At 36.6% G+C, this 26,568-nt stretch overlaps 1 protein-coding gene and 1 non-coding gene across 3 annotated transcripts in view; both read left to right on the top strand.

Moving 5' to 3' along the window:
* LOC149081426 (uncharacterized) overlaps positions 1-26,568 on the top strand; it is a 191,939-nt gene that overhangs the window by 26,446 nt on the left and 138,925 nt on the right. For both annotated transcript variants that reach the window (XM_089238360.1, XM_089238358.1), the window contains 2 exons: positions 5,693-5,809; positions 6,396-6,607. In XM_089238360.1, coding sequence (XP_089094486.1) covers positions 5,693-5,809; positions 6,396-6,607 — 329 coding nt within the window. The remainder of the gene's footprint in view (positions 1-5,692; positions 5,810-6,395; positions 6,608-26,568) is intronic.
* On the top strand, positions 7,729-7,800 carry TRNAE-CUC (transfer RNA glutamic acid (anticodon CUC)). The gene has a single exon. It is a non-coding gene; the product is annotated as a tRNA-Glu (tRNA).

Below are 26,568 nucleotides of genomic sequence, written 5' to 3'. Positions count from 1 at the left end.
TTTTGTGATAGCAGAAATCATATTAAACTTATTAATCGATAAAGATTTAAGAGGCTGAGTGACAAAATATTTTACGACCTACTGTTTTAAACAGAATATGTATCAAGACAAGATGATGAAAACTAGAGAAATGTAAAGCTTAAAAATAATCCCTAAACTAATCACATTACAGAATTGTGTGGACCATTGGTGTACGCAAAAGGGGGGGGGGGGGAGTTGAGTCAAGATAATAGTGCAGGATATTTTGCAGGAAAAAAAGTAAAAACCCTTCCCCAGAAGATAAAAATCTGAAAACTCCCTCGAGAAAATTCTGCGTACGCCTATGTTGTGGACATTATTGTTTATAACTAGTAGCATGTCTGTTAGTAGAAGACATAGTTTAGACTATATAAAAGTCCCACAAATTTTTAATCCTTATTTATCACACAATGGAACCCAATACCAGACGCATTGTTGGTCAAAAAAAGGTGCCCTGGTAAATACACGAGAATGAAGGGTGATTTTCTCTAATACACCTTTGCATTTCCCAACAAAGTACTTATTGAGATCTCTAAATGACACGCCACTTGGGATCAGCTAGCTTTTCAGTCCAAGGAGCCCTAAAGCTGTCTTTCACAATAGCTCGAAACTTATTCACGAGACAAAAAGTTTTTCTTTTTTTTGCTAGTAAACTACACTGTATTATTCTTTTCTTAGTTTTACTGAAGAACCATGTGTACATACCCACAGAGCTGTAGTTCTCCACTCCCAATCTATGAATCGATAAAAAAATCTTCTTTTTTGAAAAGAATTTTAAATGTCGTGTTTCCAGATAAGTAAGGACCTCCCGAATTCCAATCGCAGTAGGAAATCATTCAAATCATTTTGAAGCCCCTAATCTTTTCACCGTAAGTCTTTCTGTTTTCAAGAAGTTTTTCTTTTGCAGTATCCTGCCCATGGGCGAATATTTTCCTTAATCCAGCCATTGTTTTGATACAAACAGAACGAGAGCTAAAAATGAAAAGAGATGTCCAAACACCAAAAAGCATCAGGGATAACAAACAGCACAACAAACTGATGGTGAGAGCCACAACCCAAATTCTGCTATTGTTACAAGCATATATGTATTGAGTATAGGCCAGGCCAATTTTTCTTGGAACTCGCCTGTATAACAGCCCTTACTTATCTTCTCATACATCTATTGTCCACTTTGCGATAGTGAATTCTTCAAGCATCTCAACCTTCTGTCAAGTGGATTAGAAGCTGAAAATGTTGGAGACAAGGAGTGGTGTTTAACAAAATCTATTCTAGTTTTGTTATCACCAATTTTAAGCTGGCAGGGCAGTGTTTCTCAAAGTGTGCATTGTGGCTCCTAGGGGTGTTCCCACTTTTTTGTGAGGGGCGTCACGACGAGCTGGAAATACTGATGCGTATGTGTGTGCCTATGCTTTGAAGTGGTTCTTTTATGGATGTACAATATCTATACTAAATTATTTTGCCACAGATGAACTATGAACAAGGCAAGGGAGGCACGAGCATGACCAACACCCACTAGAAAATATTAATTTAAAAAAAACTTCCACTTTCTGTTGATTTTTTTTCTCTGTAGGTGTGTGATATGAAACTTGATTGAGAAAAATTTCATTTCAGTTATAAATTTATTTTCCTAAAACCATTTTCAAGGAGAAAAAGGATAATTTTTTTCTGTGGCTCATATTTTCAATGGTTCTATGAACCTATACAAGTACAGGGAATTTTTTGTATTTTTGTCTGAACTGAAAAATGAGGGGGGGGGGTGAGTAAAATAAAAAAATATAAATATATATAATCTAAATTCATCTAGTAAAACGTTAAGGCAGAAATATTTCATAGCACCAATTTTACTCGCGGAATAATAAATGAGTACGGTACATATATCAAGCCGATTCCATAGTGCGTAGCGCAAGCAGTCGCCTAAGTTTAGTGACGTCATGAGCTCGTGTTGCGGCCTTGAAAATTCTCTAGTAGGTGTTGGCATGACCCCCACAAGGGTAGAGCTGACAGGGAACCAACCCCGGGGTCCGGGATGATTCTTAATTTCCTCCCTCCCGCATAAGAAGGCCCGTGATGCAGGAGATCCGAGCCAATTGGATTCAATATATGGGGGGGGGGGGGTGGTGCAGCATGGCCACGAGTGACGAAAGGTTGAGAACCACTGCAGTTGGATGTGGAGGATGGAATTCGCACTAAATCCAAAACAAATAAAAAATAAAAATTTCCCTTTCAGTTTTACCGATATTTAATTACTTTTTTGACGGAAGCATCTTATTTTCTTGGTGTACGTATGTTTTGCTAGAAAAACACAAACAGCTAGAAAAAATAGGGAAAGATCGAACTTCGGTAATCTTAGTTCTAGAAATCATTTGAAATTGTACATAAATTAATTAACAATAACGACAGTGATGTGCAAATACCATAATATTTAGTTGTCTTTTTCGACATTGATTCCTTCAAAATTTAATGGGTCCGATGTACAGTGCATCTGAACTTTTTGAGTGTTTCATAAAAAATGTCCCAAAATAAAATTTTTGTAAGTTTTTAATTACAAAAAGAAATTAAGATATTCTGATATATTAAAATTAATGGGTTTTTTTTCTATTGTATTACGGAAAAAATTCTTCGATTACTAATTAAACCTATAGCTAGCTGGCGGATCTTTTACTAGTTTCAAAGAAAACGAAATAAACTTTCAATGAAAATCAAAATGTTGGCGAAATTTCAGGGTTGGTAAAAAAAACGTTTTTTTGGTTTAAACCAGGTTTTTTTGGTTTTAAATAGTATTAACATTAAAAACATGAAATTTCTAAAAAATCATTCAAACTTCCAATAATTAACTAAAATAAAATGTTTATTAATGTAAATAACACTATTCCCATACTAATTAATCAATAAATATTTCTTACATTTTAACAAAAACCACCTTTTTAAATTTAATTATTTTTTGCTTTAACTTAATGGATTACTGTGTGTTTGAAAATTCTTTTAATGTTATTATTAATCATATAATATATAAAGGTTTTTCTCCAGTTACTTTCAGTATACTTAATTAGGAAGCTATTGTGCAAAAAGTAATAAAAATTAGGTGAATATAATGTATTTAATGAAGCATAAATAATGCAGATTAATTAGCAATGATTTACGATATATAGGGTGATTACAACTAAGGTTCTGATTTCAAAACACTGTAAAAAAAGAACGATTGTCAGAATGACTTGAAAATTGACATGAATATTCCTGAAAAAATTCAATTTTATTTGATAAAGGGGAAAAAATACTTAAAAATGTAAAATTAATGACATCATCCAACATGTGGGAAATTTGCTCGCAGAATGGAAACGATAGCCAGTCATGGCAGAATGATAGCCTAATTATAGCATTTCACGATTTCATAATTCATGGAAACATCACAAAAAACGAATTAATTGAACAAATAACTACAACTTAAGAAATTTTAAATATGTTGTCCACCGCGTGTTCTGGCTATGAGGTTGAAAGCACAAAAATTCTTGTTCAACAACAGAATCGGAGTATGCCATGGTCATAATGTGGATGTGCTTGCAATTCAGCTTTATTAAACCAAACATGCCCCCCCCCCCTAATATTCCTGAGGAAGGAGATAACTCTGTGCTGGAGATTGCAATTCACCAAAGTTTGCAATCTGACCACTATTTATAACATTTTGAGGTACCCCCACTGCCAGAAATTGCAAGGGTTGTGCATTATGTCAAAATGGGTCTTCAGCAGCTGCTTTGCTGGTATTGCAATGTGCATCTTGATAGAAGTTCCATCCACACACTGATGCTGTGGAAGTGCCGAAATGATGTGGTTGCACAAAATAGATTATACTGCTGGCCAAGTACAGCATCATCTACTTGCACATTTTGCACGTTTTTTTTGCGAAAGAAGCTTTCATTGCTTCAGGAGTATCCATGCAAATTTTCAAGTCATTCTGATCAGTACTTATTGTATAGTTTTGGAATCAAAACTTAAATTATAATCACCCTGTATATAGCTGATTATTTTTCATAAATCTGTTACTACTATACAGTAGAATCTTGATTAACTGGGCTTAACAGTGTGTGTGTGAAAGTATAAAAAAAAAAAAATTGAATATTAAGACTGGGAGATATACAGTAGGAGATGTGCTACTACTTATGGGAAAGTAGTCTACTACTCTATACAGTAGAACCTGATTAACTGGGCCTAACAGTGAAAGTATTAAAAAAAAAAAAAAACTATTGAAGATTAAGACTGAAAGATATACTACTTCTTATGGGAAAGAAAATTGAAATGTCTGTGAGGTAATGTAACTACTAGTACACTAGTCTTTGTCCTTCAAGGACAGCTGGTGTCTTTATTGGATGATAGGACCACCTGCCCCTAGCATGATGGTGCCACTACTGTAGCTGCTTCTTTGTGAAGGGAAAAAGAAACCCTGTGAGATAATACACCACTACATTTAGATGTGTGATGCAATCCTTATTCATGAATTTGCTAAAATAGAGCATCATAATGTAGCCAAAGGTTAGAAAATGTTGTAAGAATGAGAAATTTTGGCTTCACATACAACTTTATATAACTAAGATACTTCATATGAAAAATATATATATATATTCTGGCCACGTTTATGAGACTTTTTGAAAAAAACCACTCATAAAATCTTATGGCATTTAAAGATATACCATCAGAATGTACCCCAAGGATATAAAATGTGGTAAAAATGAAACATTTTGGCTAATAATGAACTGATATAATATTTTTCAAGGGAAAAAAATTATATTTAGGCACCTTTTATTTGATTTTTTGAAAAAAACCACTTGGTTAAAACCAAGGTTTAAACCAAACAACCCTACGAAATTTCAAAAAATAGTAACCACGCGTCTTTCTCAAAGCTCATCCGAGGTATTGTCATTGTCAATAGTCATTCTTTCATAGGCAACTAGCTGTAAAATAATCCTCTTTCTCCGACAAGAACCCCACTCAGCAGCCGTCAACAATTCGTCACTGCGTCCCACCCATGGAATAAAAGAATGTGAAATGCCTATCCCCCCCCCCCACCTCGGCCGGCTGGGCCAAATCTGGTAGTCTGCATGACGGGCCGGATCGGCCGGATATAGTAGGGAAAGAGTTAACTATATCGCTATCGGCATTTCAACTCTGATGTTGTTACATCAGATTCCACTGATATCAAACATTGGAATTATACATTGCAGTGTTCAAAATCGGGATACCGATGTGGACCTTACATCTGTGATTTATTATAAATCGATACATCACCTCTTACTAGTATGTATATACATGATTCTAATGTATTCATGTTGTTAGAGTTATGTTTGTTTCGTGTTCTTGCTAGTGCTGCTATACAGTAAAATGTGCGCTGACTGGTGGACAGAATTGTAGCAAAGTGATTCGAATTGATTGAATCATATTCAAGTTATGCAAGCCCTACAATGAAAAATTATATAACGAGCTTAGAAAGACTCCATATTTGGCTACTTTATTGTTTAATTGCCACACTGAATTCACCTATAAAATATGAGAGTTGATAGCCATTAAATACCTGAATGACATGTGGCAAAACCCAAACTGATGATTTGTAGATGGAGGTGTGTGATGTATGATTGTGTCACAGTTTGGAATTCAATACACATATTGTTGTTTTGTGTTTTTCCAGGGGAAGTCTTTGAGCCAGGAGATGAAACATTAAACAAAGATTGGTTAGTGTATTTTAGGACAGTTTTTCCATCGATAACAAGGAAAGACCTCAACAAATGTCTAGAGGCTTACAAAGGTCAGTGGTAAAGTTATATACATTTAATACACAATTAATTTCAGGAAAAGTTATTATTCACTGTTTGTGGCAGTGTGCCATCAGATAGAATCGTGAGAGATGTTTCTCAGCCCATTAGATGAAAGATAGACGAAATTTTTTACACTACCAAACCATACATGTACCTCGTCCATATGCCTCTACGGAACTTCGAAGGAATTGGTAAAGGTTGGAATGTGCTTGTCCATGTCATGAACCTAACATGAAGTTTGTTTCAGTGTAATGCTTGTTGTCGTGCTGCTGTCTAAGACAATTCTTACTGGATATCGTGCTGAACTTGGAAACTAAAGTCGACTTGCCTCAGCCAGGAATCGAACCCAGTTCTCTTGCAGACCAGGCTAGCGCACTATCCATATACACCACTGGAGATACAACCATTTCCTCCTTATTCACATATTTTGACATAAGGAGCTGAAGCAAAGGTATAAAAGTATTGGTGGGAGGGGAAGAGTACCATGATGCATGTATAATCATAAAGCCTGTCTTGGTCTATTCTGTAAGTATCATAGTCAAAGCAGACATTGATTTTTTTCCCCCCATGCTGCAGGTTCGAACGATGAAAAAGAAGATCTGAAGAAATGGTATCTCAAGTTTCAAGGCGATATGAACTCGGTTTCAGAATATTTGATTGGTTACGAGTTCACTGATGAAGAGAGATATTCCAAGTTGATAAACGAAATGATTGAGAAGAATGAAATACCAGAATTCAAGATTTTCACTGAGGAAAGTGCATATAAGAAGAAGGCTAGGCAAAAGAAGGTATGAATGTGTATTTATTAGTTATGGCTCGTTTTATGATTCGTATGTTGCTATTAGTGGATTTTCTGACCTATCGCTGGTCTAAATCCTGATTGTGTAGTAATGTTTGCAGGTTTTGATGCTTCATAGAAACAGTCATGAGCATCCGTAACTAATAATAATTTTATTAAATGGGGAAGATGCAGTGTATGTTACTTATTAGAATCATGGGTATTGTTTCCACTTTAGCACAGTAAAGGGCCAGATATATACAAATGCACAACTGCATAGTGCAGGAACTGTAAGAAACTGGGGGTATTTTTGAGTGCCTACCACCGATCATTTTTAACAAATTCATGACTTCAATTTTTATCAAAACAATAGGATGTCCAAAAAAAAAAAGGTCAAGACTGTCCAGTCAGAAGCAGGACGCATTGCATTTGTATATTTTTCAAATAATGTAGTTGAGTCACATTAATGTCACCACCATTTTATGTCAAGTAAAACGATGTTGTTCAGTCTGAAGCTGCAGCAAAATTAGTTTTGCTGCAGTTATGCCATACAAAGTTTTTGTAAGGCACTAGAGGGGGGTGTTACCAGGGCTGGACAAATCTCTAAAACTTTACATGGCTTGTCAAATGTGACTAAAAATAATACATGCTTAAATCAATATTTTACATGCCTGAAAAATATGACTAAATATTAATAGATTTACTTATTTAAGTGTAAAAATTATTTTATATTGTTAAAAAGAAAACACAAAATAGCCTCATAATAATTATAAATAAGCCTCTTAATAATTATCATAATAATTATTCACATAATTCTATTCTATTCAAAAATATTCATGATTTTTTAAATATAAACCATCACCTGAATCTGCATTATCACTACTGTGACTGTAGATACTGTGAAAACCAGCACAGAGTTTTCCAATCTTATTTGTCTCACCTCTCTTTGTCAGAATTTTTTCTCCCCCTCCCTTTCCTATTAAAACATGCCATTAGATTCCAATTTATCAATTTTTGGACTATCAGTACTGATCCTCATGAAATAATGCAGTTACTCATTGAAAATCTTAGATCAGTCAATTATAGTTTTCCACGTGTTGCTGTCTGAAAAGAAGTCAGTAAGTTATTGTCTCCCACGTGGTCTAGTGGTTAGGATATCTGGCTCTCACCCAGGAGGCCTGGGTTCGATTCCCGGCATGGGAAGTGTTCCAGTCAGGTAAAGGGCTTATATCCCTCAAGGGACAGAGTCCGGGTCTTGTCTGGTACATCAGAGTAAGTTATTGTTCACTTCATTCATAAAATAACAGCCAATTTAGTTCCAGGACCAGGCAGCAGCATCAGGCCACAGAATATTAAGGGTCATATAAATAAAATTGATTAAAATGCATTGACTGCATAGTCACCACAACTGCCTAACAAAGTTCTAGCTAGAAATTAAATAATACAATCAGTGCTTGTTATAATGACTCCACCTCCTGCAGCTACCATTCCATTATAACGACTGAGAGAACTCAAATGTTTTCGTTTCCAAATGTCTATCCTATAGAGTTTTTCTTTGAATGTAATGACCAACTAATATAATATCCATTTCTGCCAGAGTGAGGAGTGTGGCGTATACACACATGTTAATGAGATGGCATGTAGATGGCACTACAAGTGCAATAATTGATCGAGAGTCGCTGATAAAAGAGCTGTATTTTTGTGTTCACTTGCTTACAATTCATTTAACGTCCGATGTAAATAGTTGTTTTGTTCGTTTAAGTTTGATTAAATAATTTAATAACCTGGTTTATAGAGTTAGCGCCTCGCCATAGGGGAGAGGGAGTTGTTATAGTGAGATTCAGTTGTAACAAATAGCAGCTCCTAAATAACAATTAGTGTAGTTCTTTCTAATAAAATGAATGCCATATATAATAGGCACATAATTTGAATGCCTTTTCTAATTGAAGTATGTTTCAACAAGCAATTGTGTGTTGAGAAGGCCTGTGTAATGACTTTCTTGACATGCTGTATATATAATATATATATATGCTATAAAAAACCAATATTTGCCTTATTATGCACCCATACAGTTATTTGCAGTTTCAAATTGACTGATTTTGGTCTTATGGTAATTTCAGTAACATAAAAAAAAAAAAAATTAGTTTTTTAATTCCTTTATTTCAAACCAGTTATAATACCTGGCACTTCCCTGGTTTTCCCCATGTACTGGCAGCGTTAAAGAAAAGACAAACCATTATATAAGCATGTGCATGTTGGAAACACATTGTTAAGAAACCACAGTAACCATTTCAAAACTCAAAACTCATTGTTGAGGCTCAAGAACCATTGTTTCCTGACAGTTTTTTTACCCAGCTCTGACAGATTTTATCCATATAGTATCCGATATTGTTCAGGTGGAGCCCTGTTTGGTATATATACAAAATTTGTTGACGATCGGTCTAAAGTTATAGATTTGTATAGAGAATATATATATACACACACACACACAAACAGGAAATCAATTTTATACCATCAAATCCAGTTATAACGAACTCCAAGAGACTGGAAAAATCACTTTGTTATAATGAAATTTTGTTATGAAGGAATTTTCGATTTTTAACATGCGCAAAAAAAATCATTGTAGTAAAATTTTATTCTAAGAGGAAAAATACTTCTTTATGTTCTAGATAATAAAAAGAATGAAGTTGAATTTTAAAAATAACACAAAGCAACTCAAATCAATTAGGCATTGAAGTTTTTTGCATACGTTTTACTTAATTAACATCTTAGAGGTAAATAATCCGTAATCATTATATTTTTTTACGCCAGTATTGCAGAAGCAGAGGAAAACAAATTCCTCCAAAGTATACCCATGCTCAAACAAATGGTCCGGAAGAATCTGATGAATATCGTATTAGAGTTCAAAACTAGCTAAGGCTTCAGTTGCTGTAGGCACTAAAGGATACTCTAGTGAAAGCTGTTCGCCACTGCTGTCCGCAAGTGATTGTTCATTGTTTTCTTGCATCATACAAATGATATTGTTGACAGTTGATGGTTCTGAAGTGAAGACATCATCGTCAGAGAAAAGAAATCGTCCAGCATCCATTCGGAACAAACGTTTCTTTTGCGATGTATTAACGGCTGCAAATTGGTGGATGTAATTTCAGCAGCTTTATTAACAGTGTTTCACAGGATTCTGCTGCGATTAAATTTGCTTTCTTCTACCCATTACAAATGCCTTTTTGAGCGATATCCGTCCAGGCTCTAGCTATCATATCCATAGCTTGCTTGACGTCAGACCTCACTATGATTTCTTTATTATCAAGCTGGTGAATACATCTCAACAGTTGCATACGGTTCTTTCCTTTCGCCACCTTAATTATGCATCAGTCAAATGGTTGTAAAACAGACGTGCAGTTAGAAGGCATGTATTCGAATCAAATGCGCTCTAATTTTGAAGATTCAATGTGTGCCGTGCAATTGGCAATAAGAAGCAGGATCGCTTTCTATTTTTTCGCTTCATTTTCCCATAAAACTTTACAAGAATTTTTAATGAGGGGCTAGTGGTCATCCAAGCCTTGATTTGTAATTACAAGGCAGTGATTTCACTTTCTTCAGGCACCATGGATTCACAAATTTTCCAATCACCATAACCTTTCTTTTTTCGATTCCATTCATGTTGCAAGCAAAACAAAGCAGTTAAAGATTGCTTGGAGTTTTTGCCACCAATGCACTTATCTTTTTTAAATGTCAAGGTTTTGTTAGGTAGCAGCTGGAAAAAGATTCAGACTTTGTCTGCATTGAATACATCGGAAAGATCACCACTTCATCACTTTGCTATTTCACCAGCTTTCCATTCATTCACATTTTCCATGTTAGCTGAATTTGCTTCCCCACAAATCTGTTTTGCTACCATACCATTCTTTGAAACGATTCAGCCAGTCGACACTTGCTTGAAATTTTTCGCATCCAAAAGCATGTACTGATTCCAAAACCTTTTCTCCTATGAGTGTACTGGTAACTGGCACATTTCGGGAACGAATGTCCTGAAACCAGGTAAAGACAGCTGCATCCACATCTTGTAAATTCGAAACTTAGATCTTTTTCCTAGGAGATCATATAGTTACTGTTTGAATTTGTGATTTCAGTTTTGGCAGATTTTTTCAAAAACATTGAAAGAGTAGATGGAGATTGATTCTTTTGTTTTTTGGACACGTGTTTTCGAGTTCGTTGTAACAGATTTTGCATTTCATTATAACGAATTTTTCATTTCGTTATACCGGAATTGCACAATATATTATTACTATGTAAATTGATTGGAAGGATGGAAAGTTTTCGTTGCAACGAGATTTTCACTATAACGGTATTCGTTATAATGGTATCCGACTATATATAATAGCTATAATACCCGGCGCTGCCCAGGTGTTCTGTAATGACACTTTTTGGATAACATGATATTTCCATTTTTCTTTGAGAGACATACAAACCATGTTCAAGTTAACTAATATGGAGACTTCCTTCGTGTCTCGTGAAAGAAACATAGAATGAATAGGTTTTTTTTCTTTTTGATGGGTGGCTAGGTATTTCGATTTCCACCCCCCCCCCCCCCCCCCCGAACTTCAAGTTATCCATCTGCTTGTTTCTGCTTCAAAAAATTCTTAGTTAAAGCTGTGAAATTTGTTCTATGTACTTTACAAGCCCATAATTAATTTTAAAACATCCTAAACTATATGAATTTATGCAGTTGAATATTAAAAGATGATATGGAGACATTAAATTTCATGCTTGAGAAGATATAAATATAACAGTTGAAATCAATGTTATTGTAAATCAATTATTCCGGATGCAACTAGGATCACCGATTTGGGAATTCTCATTGATGAGCGGCTTAGGTTTTCGGAACATTCTTCAGCAGTGGTCGAAAAAAAGCAAATAGAATGCTTCGTCTCATTTTCAAAAGGTCTCTTTGCGTTCTAAAGTCATTCTTCCGCGGCTTAGTTTGTCGTGGACTGGAGTATGTTGTAAGGTTTTGGAGACCATACCTACAGAGGAATATAGACTTGTTGAATGGGTGCAGAAAAGAGCTACGAGTGTCCTTATTGGCACACGGGGCTTGAGTTATGAAGAGAGACTTCTTTTTTGAATATGTTTACATTGGATGAACGCAGGTGTCAGAGAGATATGATCGAAGTGTGACAATTGAACTTATCGAAAATTTAAAAATCAATGTGACGGTTGAAGTTTTTATGGATTTTTTTATGGCACCAGTGTGATGATGGTTGTTTTTCACGGCACCAATTATGTTGTGGTGCAAAATTGTTGAGTACTATTTAAGTTGACAATACTCCAAGAAAGAAAACTTTTGGCCTGGTGATCATATTAGTGGGGGTACCATTTTTGAGTTGTTACCGTGACCGCAACAACCCTTTGTGTGTCGGTGAGTAATTCTCCTGAATAAATATGTACTACAGCATTTTAACCGAAACAATTAAGTCACAAAGAAAAAGGAATATGTCAACACACAGAGGTCTAAATGCACATTAGGTTCTTTAATTCTTAATTCATATAGCCAAAAACAAAATATATAAATAAAAAAACAACGATGCTGAAATACCTTACTTTACTTATCGAAAAATTAAAAAATTTAAATATCGCTGCAGTTTGGTTTTTCCTGACCACTCAACAAAATTTGAAAGAGAAAATTTACTCACTATCTCCCATATTAAGGTCACTTCATTCTTGACAACCGGATTTCGATGAACAGTTCCCTTTAACTTGAACACTCAGTACGGACAGTTCATTATTTCATGTCATCCTTATACGGGCGAATCTGCTTGGCGAATTGAACGATTAATGTCTTCTGTATCTGCTGAAGCGACAGTCCGTGCACATACTTTACGATGTCGGAGCATCAAAGTTCTCCATCTGTACTACCACTCGGGGTAGTGTGGTCGAAGTACCATCCTTGGACTGGACTGCAAGAGACAGCTGCTGGGCTTCATCTTTCTGGCATGACAGTAAACCTTCCTTCCTGGATCAGTTGGGAGCAACTGATATGACGAGACGATGCTTCATACTGTTATTTTTATAGCTGTTTTTCTTGAACTTACATCTTCAAGTAAAATGTTACGACTTTTGGCAGTTCAGAACTACATAGGGGTTTGAGTGACTTGACTTTCAGGGGCTCTTCAAGTTACGTGGGGGGGGGGGGATTCTTCAACGGCGGGACCGTTCTTCCTCGTGCAACTGGTCCAGATGAACTGCACGCCTCCAAAGTTTTTCAGTGATAATATGTAAATTGAGTGATGGGCGGGGCTTGAGAAAACGCACCCTCTAATTCGTCGCGCAAACTGCGTCATCCAAAATTTTATCCAATTGTATCACGAGGCGCGAACACAAACATGAAACCAAAAGAAAAACATCTTCTCTCAATACGGGGTCGATTTAAGAAAATGAACGGCTTTCAGCAAAGTTTATAATGACAACAATAATTTTCAATATAAGATTTCCGGATTAAATGCATAAATATTCATCAAAATCAAAAAACATTAACATCATTGTGTGGGGAAAAAAATTAGCTTTCCAACGATATGCGACATCATATATAAATATTCTTATTTCGCGACATGCCGAAAAATTTAAATCCAAACAAAGGAAATTCTTAAAAAAATTCAAATTCAACACTTTCTCGATGACAGAGAATAATTTCAAGCATATATATAACATTATTTCAAAAGTTTCTCTTCCTCACAATATTTTACAACACAATTTTTTTTTCCTTCTAAAGCATCGGAAACAGTGGAGAGAAAAAGGGGGAAAAAATATAAATTTTTAAAATTGAAATACTCACACGGTCTCAAAATTATTTAACTCTGGATTAACAAAAATGTTTGTTTCCCTTATTTAAAAAAAAACATCGATTCAGAATATGCAAAAGGCGAAAAATTGGCTTTTCAAGTATAAAAAAAAATATACAATAGATTACGAACAGTGAGAGAGAAAAAAAATAACAAGGAATCTTATCTTCCTTTTACATGTACGGGAAGCATTCGCGTTCGTGCGGGAACAAGAAAACTGACTCATCAAGATGGCGATAATATCTTTGATTATCAGTGGATCATTAGGTGTGTCTCTCTCACAAAAGAAAGAATATATTATTCAAAAGAACACACATTTTCTCGTTCAATTTAACTCTGAATTTCTCAAAATTTCACAGGAAGAATCAGAAAAATTCAAGGAATTTGTTGTTGAGCTCAAATGATTGAGATGTCAAAGCAAAGCATTTAATATTTAGGATTTTCCGACAAACACATACAGTGTGATGCATAAAGAGTGTGTGTCCACTCTACACAAACGATCTGTGGTTCAGATCTTGGGCATTTTATGAATATCAGACGGAATGATAACACAAGAGGAAAGGAACTAGACAACCACGAGATTCGGTTCAGCTTTCCACAATAATATAAAGACAGAAGCTCAAATATTTTCCACGCTACAAACACAATTATATTTACATTTAGCAAATTTCACTTATTTGACATGACAATTCTGGGTTGAAAATATGTCAGGCTTCTTTGTCAAAGGGGGGGAAAGTGTCCTACTTTTCCCACCGTGACATCACCGACGGTTTCGGAAAAAAAAATTTTACTGTAGGGAAAATTTTTAGAGAAAACACTCCACAAAAACAACAGATGTCAGGAATTTATCAACATATGATGAAAAGAAAGAAAATGATTGAGTGATTTAGTTGCCTGGCAGTTCAAAGTGTTTCAAAAGAAGAACAATCGCAACAGTTACCATGACTCATTTGATAGTCGGGGACAAGGAATTGAAGACAATGTCTACACAGACGAACAAAATACAAAGTGTGTCACCTGAGTTATTCCAATGTGTTACCTCTATACTGCTTCTCATACCATCGAAATATGACTTCGATTCAACGAATTTGTCCATGCTTCGGACTCTACACACGCATCATGAAAACGAAACCAACACACCATGACAATGAAACTAACGTAAAAGAAAGGACAACATCAATGAAAACGAAACTACTACTTCTCAAGGTACAAATATTGAAATCGTCAATACACAACAGTGATCTGGTGTTTCACAGATACAACAAAGAGATCTGGTGTTTCACAGATACAACAAAAGGGATCTGGTGTTTCACAGATACAACAAAAAAGATCTGGTATTTCACAGATACAATAAAAAAGATCTGGTGTTTCACAGATACAACAAACGAACAAAATCTTTAAATCTACAAACCGACTTCTTCTGAGATTCATTTGATTGTCCTCAATCATACTCGACATACTTGCTTATGTTTACGAGTCATCACAAAATTCTCTTTTTTCCTGGAATACTCAAGCAACAACACATATGATTAATATTCGATTGTTGACATTATAAACAAATGATATTTGTTATGCAAACAAAATAAACATGTTTTTCAATGTTACATTGTGACAAATTATACATTTGTGAGTCAATTTCCCCTTCGATTTTGTCTCAGTGGTCAGGCAAATGCAAATTGTTACATTGACAATTTTATGATATGATACACACAGAATGTAGAAAAAAAAATTTTACAATGTCAGTCTTTAGGGGATGCTGTGATTCGGTGAACTGGTTGGAATCCATTATGAGTTGTAAACCGGGATTTGGGGGAGTTGCAATAGCCTGACCTCTGGTTCCCAATCCTTGCTCCACAGCCAAAGACCCTACCTTCAACTGTAGAACGAAGCGGATTATTGCCGGACAAAAACGAACATGGCGAATTTGCCCAAACAAACTGGCCCGAACCGGATTGCCAGGGGTTTACCTCGGGTGGTTTCCGGTAACTGCAAACCCTAGGGTCTAAAGAAACTTGCGAAGTTACAGTGAAAAAAACATGGTATAAGGGATTCCTGTTCACCAAACGTCACAACACCAGCTTACAACATAACAAAGCAAATCTTTAAGAGTTGTGACAAACATTTCAAGGAAGTGTATAACAATATTTCAATGATTTGTGTATTCTCATATGACATTTCATCATCTAGACATGTTGTTTCATGATATACAAATGATCAATGAATGTTAAAGTCTCAAGAAAGTTTGCACTGGTGAGAGCTTGGTTAGTTTGACCATACGTCCATTTTGACAGGACAAAAAAATTGTTGCTTCGTTTATCCTTATGAAGGATTTGACTCGATTTTTTTTTTTTTTGTTTTATACACAGACTTTATGGTCACATTCCATTTTGAAAAAGGATTTTTAGGCAACTTATCAATCAATATTTCCCAAAGAGACACAGCACTTACATTGCTTTTTGTATATGAAAGAAAAAGAATGCTGAGCAAATATTCATGAGAGCAACCCTGAGCATACGTTGACAAATTCTATGTTTCGATCATAGACACAGAAAAAAAAAAAATGGATTTCTTTCAATAACACATCTCGCTTAGTGTGAACATGACCACTACGAAGACAAAAAAAACTTTTCATGTGCGAGACAATATATTTTTGGCACAACAAAATACTCAAAGAAAATTGCAACTTTAACACTTATGTACATACATATTAACTCAAATGACAACGATATTAGTCTCTGAACCTTGCAGGTCGGACTACACTTGGACGAAGATTATGAAATCTGTTGTGTCTTTGGACAACAGAAACATTATGTCTAGGAACAATAGGCACATTAATTTTCGTAAACAAAGGCATATCTCTAAAAGTTAACAAAGAATTATCACCATTTGTATGCTGTGTCTCAGGGTTCGATTCCGAGTTTAGTGTTACAGAGGACCGATTCTCATTTTCATTAGAGTCCAGGAAAACTTGTTGGGTTTTACGAAGTGGTCTAGGTAATCTGTCCACATGGACAACCTGGGTATCCTGCTCATTTCCAACTTTCTGGATACGAAAGCTAACTGGTGAAAGTTTTTCCAACACTTTATATGGCCCTGTATTTTCCTTAAAAAACTTCGACAAATGAGGTGGGACTTTAGGAGTGAAAAGATACACGAGGTCTCCAACCTGTATGTTTTTGTCAACTGACTTTGCTGAACGATTAGACTCTTGGGTTTCTGCTGCACTTCGTAGATTCTCTTGAACTACATCACATGATTTTGAAAAACTTGATACATGAAATACTTGGACAAGTGGACGTTTTCTGTCAACTACCAAAAGATTTGAGGACACACGAGGTTTGACAACAATGGGAATAAAAATCTCAGAGTGTGGAGGAATTCTGACTTGTGTCTTCGACCTACCATATGCAATTTTGTGTTCTGTTGACCACTCTTGTTTAGAGTCTGGGAATGTCAAAATCATTCCCTTAGAAGAAAATGAAAAGTTAGCCTTGTGTTTTGTGAAGAAGTCAACTCCTAAGAGAGCTTCATACCTTTGTGACGAGCTAGCAGGAATTACAAAAAATGTCTGCTCCACAGTTTTGTCCAAAATTTGGAAAGAAAGAGTAATAGTGTTTTGAATTTTAAGTGTCTCTCCTGACACACCTTTAATGACAACAGGCGTTATTTTTGTGTACCTGTGAGTCATTCGGTTGTTTTGGCACCAAACATGTGAAATCAGAGTGAGCGAAGCACCTGAATCTACGAGACATGGAAGTTGAAGACCATCAACAGTGACATCAACTACTGGTAGTGATTTATCTGACTCAGCACAGTTAGTAGTCTCTTCATTTGTTTGCACATTGTCTGTGAATCTGACTTTCGGAGAAGTCGAGCGTGCATTGTTTTCATTGTTGGAATATGGCGAGGTAGACCTTGTTTTGTTTTGTGTACCCTCATTTTGTGTGTTTTGACCTCTGCCATTACGATTCTGGTTTGGACGTGGAAAATGTGGACGTGGAGACGACTGGTTACGAGAAGTGTTTCCACGAGAGTAAGTGTTTGTTTGTCTAGAGGACTGGTCTCTAATGCGTTTGCGGCAGTCTCTGACAACATGGCCACGATATCCACTGTAAAAGCATGTTACTGTATGCCTCCAAGATTCACCATAGGGTATGTTTTGTGTTTGGTAAGTGTGTGGTCGAGCACTTTGAGTACTCGAAAGAAAATTTGGTGAACGTGGACGAGTGTTTGGTACACTAGCCTGGTTTGAGAGTGACAACTCTTTAAGTGATTTTTCCAGTGACTGTACTTTGTCCATGAGTGACATTAACATGGTATCTGAATTTACAGCATGTGACACTGGGGAACACACCTGTGACTGTATCTGTGCAAGAGACGTTTGAGGTGCAATTTGTGAGGCTGTTCCAGCCCAAGCTGTGGAATTTGTCACGTTTGAGACCGTCTCAATTCTGTGAGCTATCTGTACAGCAGCTTCAAATGTTGTGGGACCTTGTGTAGCCATCAACTGTCTAAGTGCGGGATTTACACCATGAGTAAATCTAGAAAGGAGGAGTGAATTCCTCAAAGTCGTGACCGATTCATCCTCATCTTCTGTGATAGGAACTGCTTTACGAGACAGTGCTTCCAATCTGTCTGCAAAATCTTTCACCTTTTCAGTGTCATGTTGCACTGAACTAGTTAGCTGAGCTAACATGTATTCGGGAGTGACATGAGTATCAAAACGTTCGATCAAATAGTTTTTTAACTGGTCATAGGTCATCTGAGCTACACGGTACTCATTTTCACGCAGATGCGAAGCTACTTTTCCGGCACACTTCTGCAATACTAGCTGCTTTTTCTGTGGTGCATTCCACCCTGCCAATGCAGCAGCATTGTCAATGCAATGAAATAACTCACGCGCTGAGGGTTCAGCTGTACCTGAAAATATGGGCAAATTGTTATATGCACCCATCAAAATAGGCCACAGGGTTTGTGGATCCTGTGCTTGTGCCATAGTCACTGTGTGTGTATGTCTGTTTACCAAAGGAAAAATAACTAGCAGTAGAACCAAAACAATTATTTGTGCATCAAATGAGAGGTCACCCCTAAAGAATTCGATCAACATAACCTGTACATATGTGTATATACACCACTATATACTTAAATTGTATACACTCTATACCAACATGAAATTTCTCAATTATAGGCACACCAAATATTCACATATTTCATAGCTAACCTCCAAAATAAAATTTCTGTGTGTGTGACATTTAATTAGTATTTTACTTGACAAGAGAGCAGAATATTTTCTATTTTCATGCAACACAAATGCATTTCTTAGAATAGCTTCAGAAGAAGAGAAAATTACTCAGATTCGAGTTTGTCACGGCACCAATGTGACAATTGAACTTATCGAAAATTTAAAAATCAATGTGACGGTTGAAGTTTTTATGGATTTTTTTTATGGCACCAGTGTGATGATGGTTGTTTTTCACGGCACCAATTATGTTGTGGTGCAAAATTGTTGAGTACTATTTAAGTTGACAATACTCCAAGAAAGAAAACTTTTGGCCTGGTGATCATATTAGTGGGGGTACCATTTTTGAGTTGTTACCGTGACCGCAACAACCCTTTGTGTGTCGGTGAGTAATTCTCCTGAATAAATATGTACTACAGCATTTTAACCGAAACAATTAAGTCACAAAGAAAAAGGAATATGTCAACACACAGAGGTCTAAATGCACATTAGGTTCTTTAATTCTTAATTCATATAGCCAAAAACAAAATATATAAATAAAAAAACAACGATGCTGAAATACCTTACTTTACTTATCGAAAAATTAAAAAAATTAAATATCGCTGCAGTTTGGTTTTTCCTGACCACTCAACAAAATTTGAAAGAGAAAATTTACTCACTATCTCCCATATTAAGGTCACTTCATTCTTGACAACCGGATTTCGATGAACAGTTCCCTTTAACTTGAACACTCAGTACGGACAGTTCATTATTTCATGTCATCCTTATACGGGCGAATCTGCTTGGCGAATTGAACAATTAATGTCCTCTGTATCTGCTGAAGCGACAGTCCGTGCACATACTTTACGATGTCGGAGCATCAAAGTTCTCCATCTGTACTACCACTCGGGGTAGTGTGGTCGAAGTACCATCCTTGGACTGGACTGCAAGAGACAGCTGCTGGGCTTCATCTTTCTGGCATGACAGTAAACCTTCCTTCCTGGATCAGTTGGGAGCAACTGATATGACGAGACGATGCTTCATACTGTTATTTTTATAGCTGTTTTTCTTGAACTTACATCTTCAAGTAAAATGTTACGACTTTTGGCAGTTCAGAACTACATAGGGGTTTGAGTGACTTGACTTTCAAGGGCTCTTCAAGTTACGTGGGGGGGGGGGGATTCTTCAACGGCGGGACCGCTCTTCCTCGTGCAACTGGTCCCGATGAACTGCACGCCTCCAAAGTTTTTCAGTGATAATATGTAAATTGAGTGATGGGCGGGGCTTGAGAAAACGCACCCTCTAATTCGTCGCGCAAACTGCGTCATCCAAAATTTTCTCCAATTGTATCACGAGGCGCGAACACAAACATGAAACCAAAAGAAAAACATCTTCTCTCAATACGGGGTCGATTTAAGAAAATGAACGGCTTTCAGCAAAGTTTATAATGACAACAATAATTTTCAATATAAGATTTCCGGATTAAATGCATAAATATTCATCAAAATCAAAAAACATTAACATCATTGTGTGGGGAAAAAAATTAGCTTCCAACGATATGCGACATCATATATAAATATTCTTATTTCGCGACATGCCGAAAAATTTAAATCCAAACAAAGGAAATTCTTAAAAAAAATTCAAATTCAACACTTTCTCGATGACAGAGAATAATTTCAAGCATATATATAACATTATTTCAAAAGTTTCTCTTCCTCACAATATTTTACAACACAATGTTTTTTCCTTCTAAAGCATCGGAAACAGTGGAGAGAAAAAGGGGGAAAAAATATAAATTTTTAAAATTGAAATACTCACACGGTCTCAAAATTATTTAACTCTGGATTAACAAAAATGTTTGTTTCCCTTATTTAAAAAAAAACATCGACTCAGAATATGCAAAAGGCGAAAAATCGGCTTTTCAAGTATAAAAAAGAATATACAATAGATTACGAACAGTGAGAGAGAAAAAAAATAAAAAGGAATCTTATCTTCCTTTTACATGTACGGGAAGCATTCGCGTTCGTGCGGGAACAAGAAAACTGACTCATCAAGGTGGCGATAATATCTTTGATTATCAGTGGATCATTAGGTGTGTCTCTCTCACAAAAGAAAGAATATATTATTCAAAAGAACACACATTTTCTCGTTCAATTTAACTCTGAATTTCTCAAAATTTCACAGGAAGAATCAGAAAAATTCAAGGAATTTGTTGTTGAGCTCAAATGATTGAGATGTCAAAGCAAAGCATTTAATATTTAGGATTTTCCGACAAACACATACAGTGTGATGCATAAAGAGTGTGTGTCCACTCTACACAAACGATCTGTGGTTCAGATCTTGGGCATTTTATGAATATCAGACGGAATGATAACACAAGAGGAAAGGAACTAGACAACCACGAGATTCGGTTCAGCTTTCCACAATAATATAAAGACAGAAGCTCAAATATTTTCCACGTTACAAACACAATTATATTTACATTTAGCAAATTTCACTTATTTGACATGACAATTCTGGGTTGAAAATATGTCAGGCTTCTTTGTCAAAGGGGGGGAAAGTGTCCTACTTTTCCCACCGTGACAGAAGTATTCAAAATTTTAAGCGGAGTGGATAGGATGGACCATGAATTATTAGTACACCGTCAATCGACTGCTTTTGCAAGCGGACACCAGTATCGATTGGTAAGGGACAATACAAGGTTATGGTGTTGCAGGGAATTATTCTCTAATAGGGTTGTTAATAAATGGAATAGCTTACTCCGGAGGTAGTAAATTGTAGTGCAATTGACACGTTTAAAAAGAGATGCAATAAACATGTTAGGGTAAATCAAGAATAAGATAACCGTAAGTGTTCTTACTCATTGTATGTAGTATTTTATCACATTTATATATGTATATTGCATTTTTAATTGGGTTGCTGTATTTTTGAAATATATGACATCCATATTTATTATGGGCCTCTTTTTCTCGGTCACCTCGTTGGGCATTTTGCCTGTTGTGGCATTGTATTTGTAATATTTGTACGGATATCCAAGCAACTCAAAAATAGGTCTGGCTAATTATTTTATATTTAACTAGCTATAATACCCGGCACTGCCCAGGTTTTCTTTAATGAGGCTATTTGAATCACGTGATATCCCCCCTCTTTCTTTGAGGGACATGCAAAACCATGTCTAAGTTAACCAATATGGTGATTTCCTGCACGGCAACTTTGAGTTATCCATTTGCCTTTTTCAGCTTCCAAAAATGCTTAATTAAAGCTGTGGAATGTCTTTGATGTACGTTACTGGCCCATAATTAATTTTAAAATATCCTAACCCACATGAATTTATGCAGTTGAATATCAAAAAACAATACAGAAACATTAATTTTCATGCTTGAGAAGATATAAATAAGTTGAAATCAATGTTATTACACGAATATCCAACTCAAAAGTAGGTCCAGCTAATTACTTCATATTTAATCTCCCGGACTTCGTATATCTCTAGGCGAACTCAATTTTTCAAAAATCGAGAATTCTATGCGATTTTTAAAATTATTGATGTGACAGAAAACTTCATCAGATTTCCGCATTTCTACAGTAAAATCTGCAATTTTAACTCTGATTTCTACGAGAGAATTTTCCTGACCCTCAAAGCAATGCTGATGATGATTATGGCGTCTATTCAAAAAGCCTCATTACTGGGAGTACTGAAAATATAGCAAACCATTATAAAGCCATAGACTTATTATACATATACTAACAGGATTAGAGAAGTGACAAGCCATTGTAAAGGCATATACACTTCTGAAACGCATTGCTAGGGAACCACGGTAACCAAGGTAAACATTCGGAAAGTGATTGTTAAGGCCCAAAATCCATTGTTGCCCGACAGTTTTTTGCCCATTTGGGGCATTTGTCCTGCTCTGACAAAATTGTAAAGTAGCCTATCGTTCACGTCGGGTCCTATTTGGTACATATGTAAAATTTGGCGACGATCAATCTAAAATTATAGATTTGCATAGGGAACACACACACAGACATACAGGAAATCAATTTTATATATATAGATTTTGTGGGTCTCGTATATATATCTGTAACTCAATATTTCAAAAATGGATTCCACATCAAAAATTTTTAAATTATTGATGTGGCGGAAAGCCTTACTAAATTTCTGCATTTCTACTGTAAAATCAGCAATTTTAACACTGATTTCTATGGGGATCATCCATTGCTTGTTCCTCAGTAATGCTGATGATGATTATGATGTCTATTCCAAAGCCTCATAACTGGGAGAATAGAATAAGTGACGAAAACCATTTTAAAGGCATAAGCTGGCATACATTATACTGGTAGCATTAAACGAGTGACAAACCATTGTAAAGGCATATACATGTCTGAAACGCATTGCTAGTGAACCACATTAATTAAATAAACATTCCAAAAGTGAGTTGAGGGGAATGGCGAAATGCAATTGCCCTCCCAAGAGCGTCACAGACATGTTCTATAGGGTTAAGGTCAGGAGATCTGGCTGGCCAATTTATATGCAAAATATCCTCGCTTTCCAGATAATTGGCCAGGTGAGTCGATATGAACGAGCGTTGTTGCCCATGAACAGGAACCGAGGGCCAACTATGCCCCTGAAAAGTCACATAGGGCTCTTAGATCTCTATACATTTTAGCAGTCACGAACCCTTTGCCAAACACATGGAGGGATGTGCTGCCGTCCAACATAATTCCTGCCCAGACCATGAGACCTCCACCACAATAGTGGTCCATATCCCTGACATGGGAGGGATGGTATCGGGTACCAGGTTCTGTCCAGATGAGTGTACATCGAGAATCAGTGTCCAGGCTGAATCTTGACTCATCTGTGAAGAGCATGATGCTCCATTGAAGGTCCAAGGCTGATGTTATCTGCAACATGCTAAACACACTCTCTTGTGTGCTGCAGTTAGCAGGAGGGTCTTCTGGCATAAAGCCCTCTCATGAAGCCTTCAGGCAAGAGTAAACCGTGAAACTCAAGTTCCAGTGGCAGCATGCAGCTCACGTGAGAGCTGTGATGCTGTAGCAGCACTGTGGTGCCACGCTTGAAGTGCCAAATAACGATTACTTAACCTTAACTTTAAAATGAACTTAACCTTAACACAGAGTGCTCCCCCGGGAGAAGACCCATTTGAGTCACAGGATTTTCATTGATATACTGTTTGTGTAATGATATATATACAAATTGTATGAAATGTATTTAATATTTCTCTACCTTGTCTCAAGACGGGCGGAGATACCCGTGGGCGTCTGTTCCGTCATCACGATTCCACAATCTCAAATTGCCATAGCCTTGTCAATAATGGGAGAAGCCTGATCAACTTCTTCCATCTTGTTGAGCCTGTTGCCACCCATAGAAAAATAATAGTGTTCGATAATTACAAGCCACGTCTCAATATGCAAATCCATCGAGTGACGCCATAGTTTTCTCCATGAGCCGAAGGTCAACAGTATGCTGATTGGTCCATTGAAAAACCTGTTCTCCACCGCTATATATTCTCCTGGTTGAAGCTTCAGCATTGCATTCAGTCTTCTGTTCATCTAGCTTCGTCAGCAAGCAGTTCCTCATAAGGGTACGTCCATAGTGCACCGCTTCCCGCTTCTCACTTTATTGCTTAAACCGCGGCAGTTGTAGAAGGCGGGATGATCCCGCGCGATTCTAGCCGGTGGTGGTTATAGTGCACCGCTCGCGGGAGCGTCTGCCTGCATGGGCAGTTGGCATCATGGAGCTATCACGTGGGGATCTATTGTGTGTTTTTGTTGACAACAAAAAATATTTATTATAAACTTAAACATGAAAGAATGACGAATGTACATGAAATGAATAGGACTCGCCTTGAAGTTGCAATGGGTTTAGTGTAATCACTAATTATAGTTAATTAATTAATTGATGATAAATCAGCGATTTCGCTTTTAGTGCCACAACAAATTTTCGATTAGAAAAACGAAAATTAATCGTTACAAAATTCCGTTTGATTTAGTTTTATCGTTAATTAGTTTACATTAATAATAAAACTAAATCATGATCGATAATTAACTAATCAACTAATAACGATAAAACTGAACTGGCCGATTAACTATGGCCGATGAACTGACTAATTAACGGCAAAATCCGTTGGATTTCGTTTTATCATTAATTAGTTTATTAACGATAAAACTAAATCATGATCAATAATTAGTAACGATAAAACGAAATCCAACGGTATTTTGATTAATTAACGATATCGTTTTCATTACGTCAACTAATTAACGATTAGTATTAACAATAATTAGGCGTCATAAAAACTCCGCTGGATTTAGTATGATAATTAATGATCCTTAATTAATTAACGATTTCGCTTATTATGTCATAACTAATTAACGATTAGTATTAGCAACAATTATCCATCACAAAAACTCCGTTGGATTCAGTATAATCGTTAATTAACCTTAATTAATGACTAACCAACGATATTGCTTTTATTATGTCATCTAGTTAACGATTAGTATTAATAATTAATCGTCACAAAAACTCCAATTGGATTCACTATAATTGGTAATTTTCTTTAATTACTTAATGATTAACGATTTCGCTTTTATTATGTCATAACTAATCAACGATTAGTAATAACGATAATTGATCGTTACAAAAACTCCGTCGATTTACTATTCCATTATAAAACGAACACTTAGAGGAAAGTATCCGTTCAAAACTGCAAGCGGTGAGCCGGTCAAGCGAGAAAAAGAAATAATAATTCATTCTGGTTAAAGCGGGTAAAAGCAGTTTGAGCCGGTAAAAGCAGGTAGGCGGGCGCACTATGGCCGCCCCAATGAGTTTTCACGATCTTTTTTCAGCCGCGATAAAGCGAGTAGCGAGAAGCGGTTCACTATGGACGTACCCTAAGAGTGTAGAGCAGGAAGCTCTCACCCTAAACAATTAACATCATGTGAGCGTTCTCTAACCATGTTCAACTAATATTTTCAAGTGTCGTGTTTCGTGCTACTCGGGCTGGTCCAGGTAGTTGGTCAATAACTTGTTGGTCAATTGTGTTGTTCGGAATGCCATATATGATGAGATTTTTCGTTGTGTTGTGTCATAGGGCACTTGCCTGCCATTTTGAATTGTGTTGTTTTGTCAGCTTTCTTTAGAAGTTCTCGAGCCGGTGCTAGTCTTCCCCAGTGGGTCGGTCTATAGCTATATCACTCCTGATCGGCTTACTTTTTGAATGTTGATGTTGTGTGCTGGTAGATCAACTTTAGCTCTCAGGAATTCCTTGAGCTTGGCCTACTCGTTGTGTATGTGCTCATCGTCTATCGGGCTTTTGAATTGTATCAAGAGGGTGTATATCTGTCTGTTGAGACGGAAAAGTTGAGCATATGATTGAGGTAGAGATGGGGTCAGTGCAACAGTTAACAGTGTTGGAAGAAAAGGTTGAAGCAGTAGGCGCGTTGAGCAGGGGTTGAAAAGGTAGGGTGGTGAGCTGAAGTTGAGAGTGCTTTGATTGCAGATTGTGAAAGTTTAGCAGTTTTAGATGAAAGTTTGTTGTGAGGTTGCAACAGGGTGTGCTGGGATTTGATGGGGGAATAATGTAAAGCACAGGATATGGGATATTAGAAGGTTGTCCAAAGCGGTGGTAGGAAGGTTCAGTGAGGTGCAAGAGGAGGATTTTGAATGATAAGAGGATGCAGGGGGGGAGAGAGGTCAAGAGAAGGATGAGAGTTGGAGGTGGTACGAGAAGAGGACTTTGGAATAATAGTGGATCTAGGAGGAGGATCGAGAGAAGAATGAAAGGAAGTGAAGGAGGATGGGTTGGCAGTAGAGGTAAGAAGGAGAGAATAGTAGGAAGGAAGTGGAGTGTCTGTGGATGTGGATGTAGTAAAGAGAGACTGGGATTGAGAAACAGCTAG

This window comes from Pholcus phalangioides, unplaced genomic scaffold (assembly GCF_987345545.1).
Source record: "Pholcus phalangioides strain wild (caught in Gottingen) unplaced genomic scaffold, Ppha-v1.0 ptg000010l_1, whole genome shotgun sequence".
NCBI lineage: Eukaryota > Metazoa > Arthropoda > Arachnida > Araneae > Pholcidae > Pholcus > Pholcus phalangioides.
The sequence above is the reverse complement of the archived record's forward strand: the minus strand, read 5'-3'. Positions and strand labels throughout refer to the sequence as shown.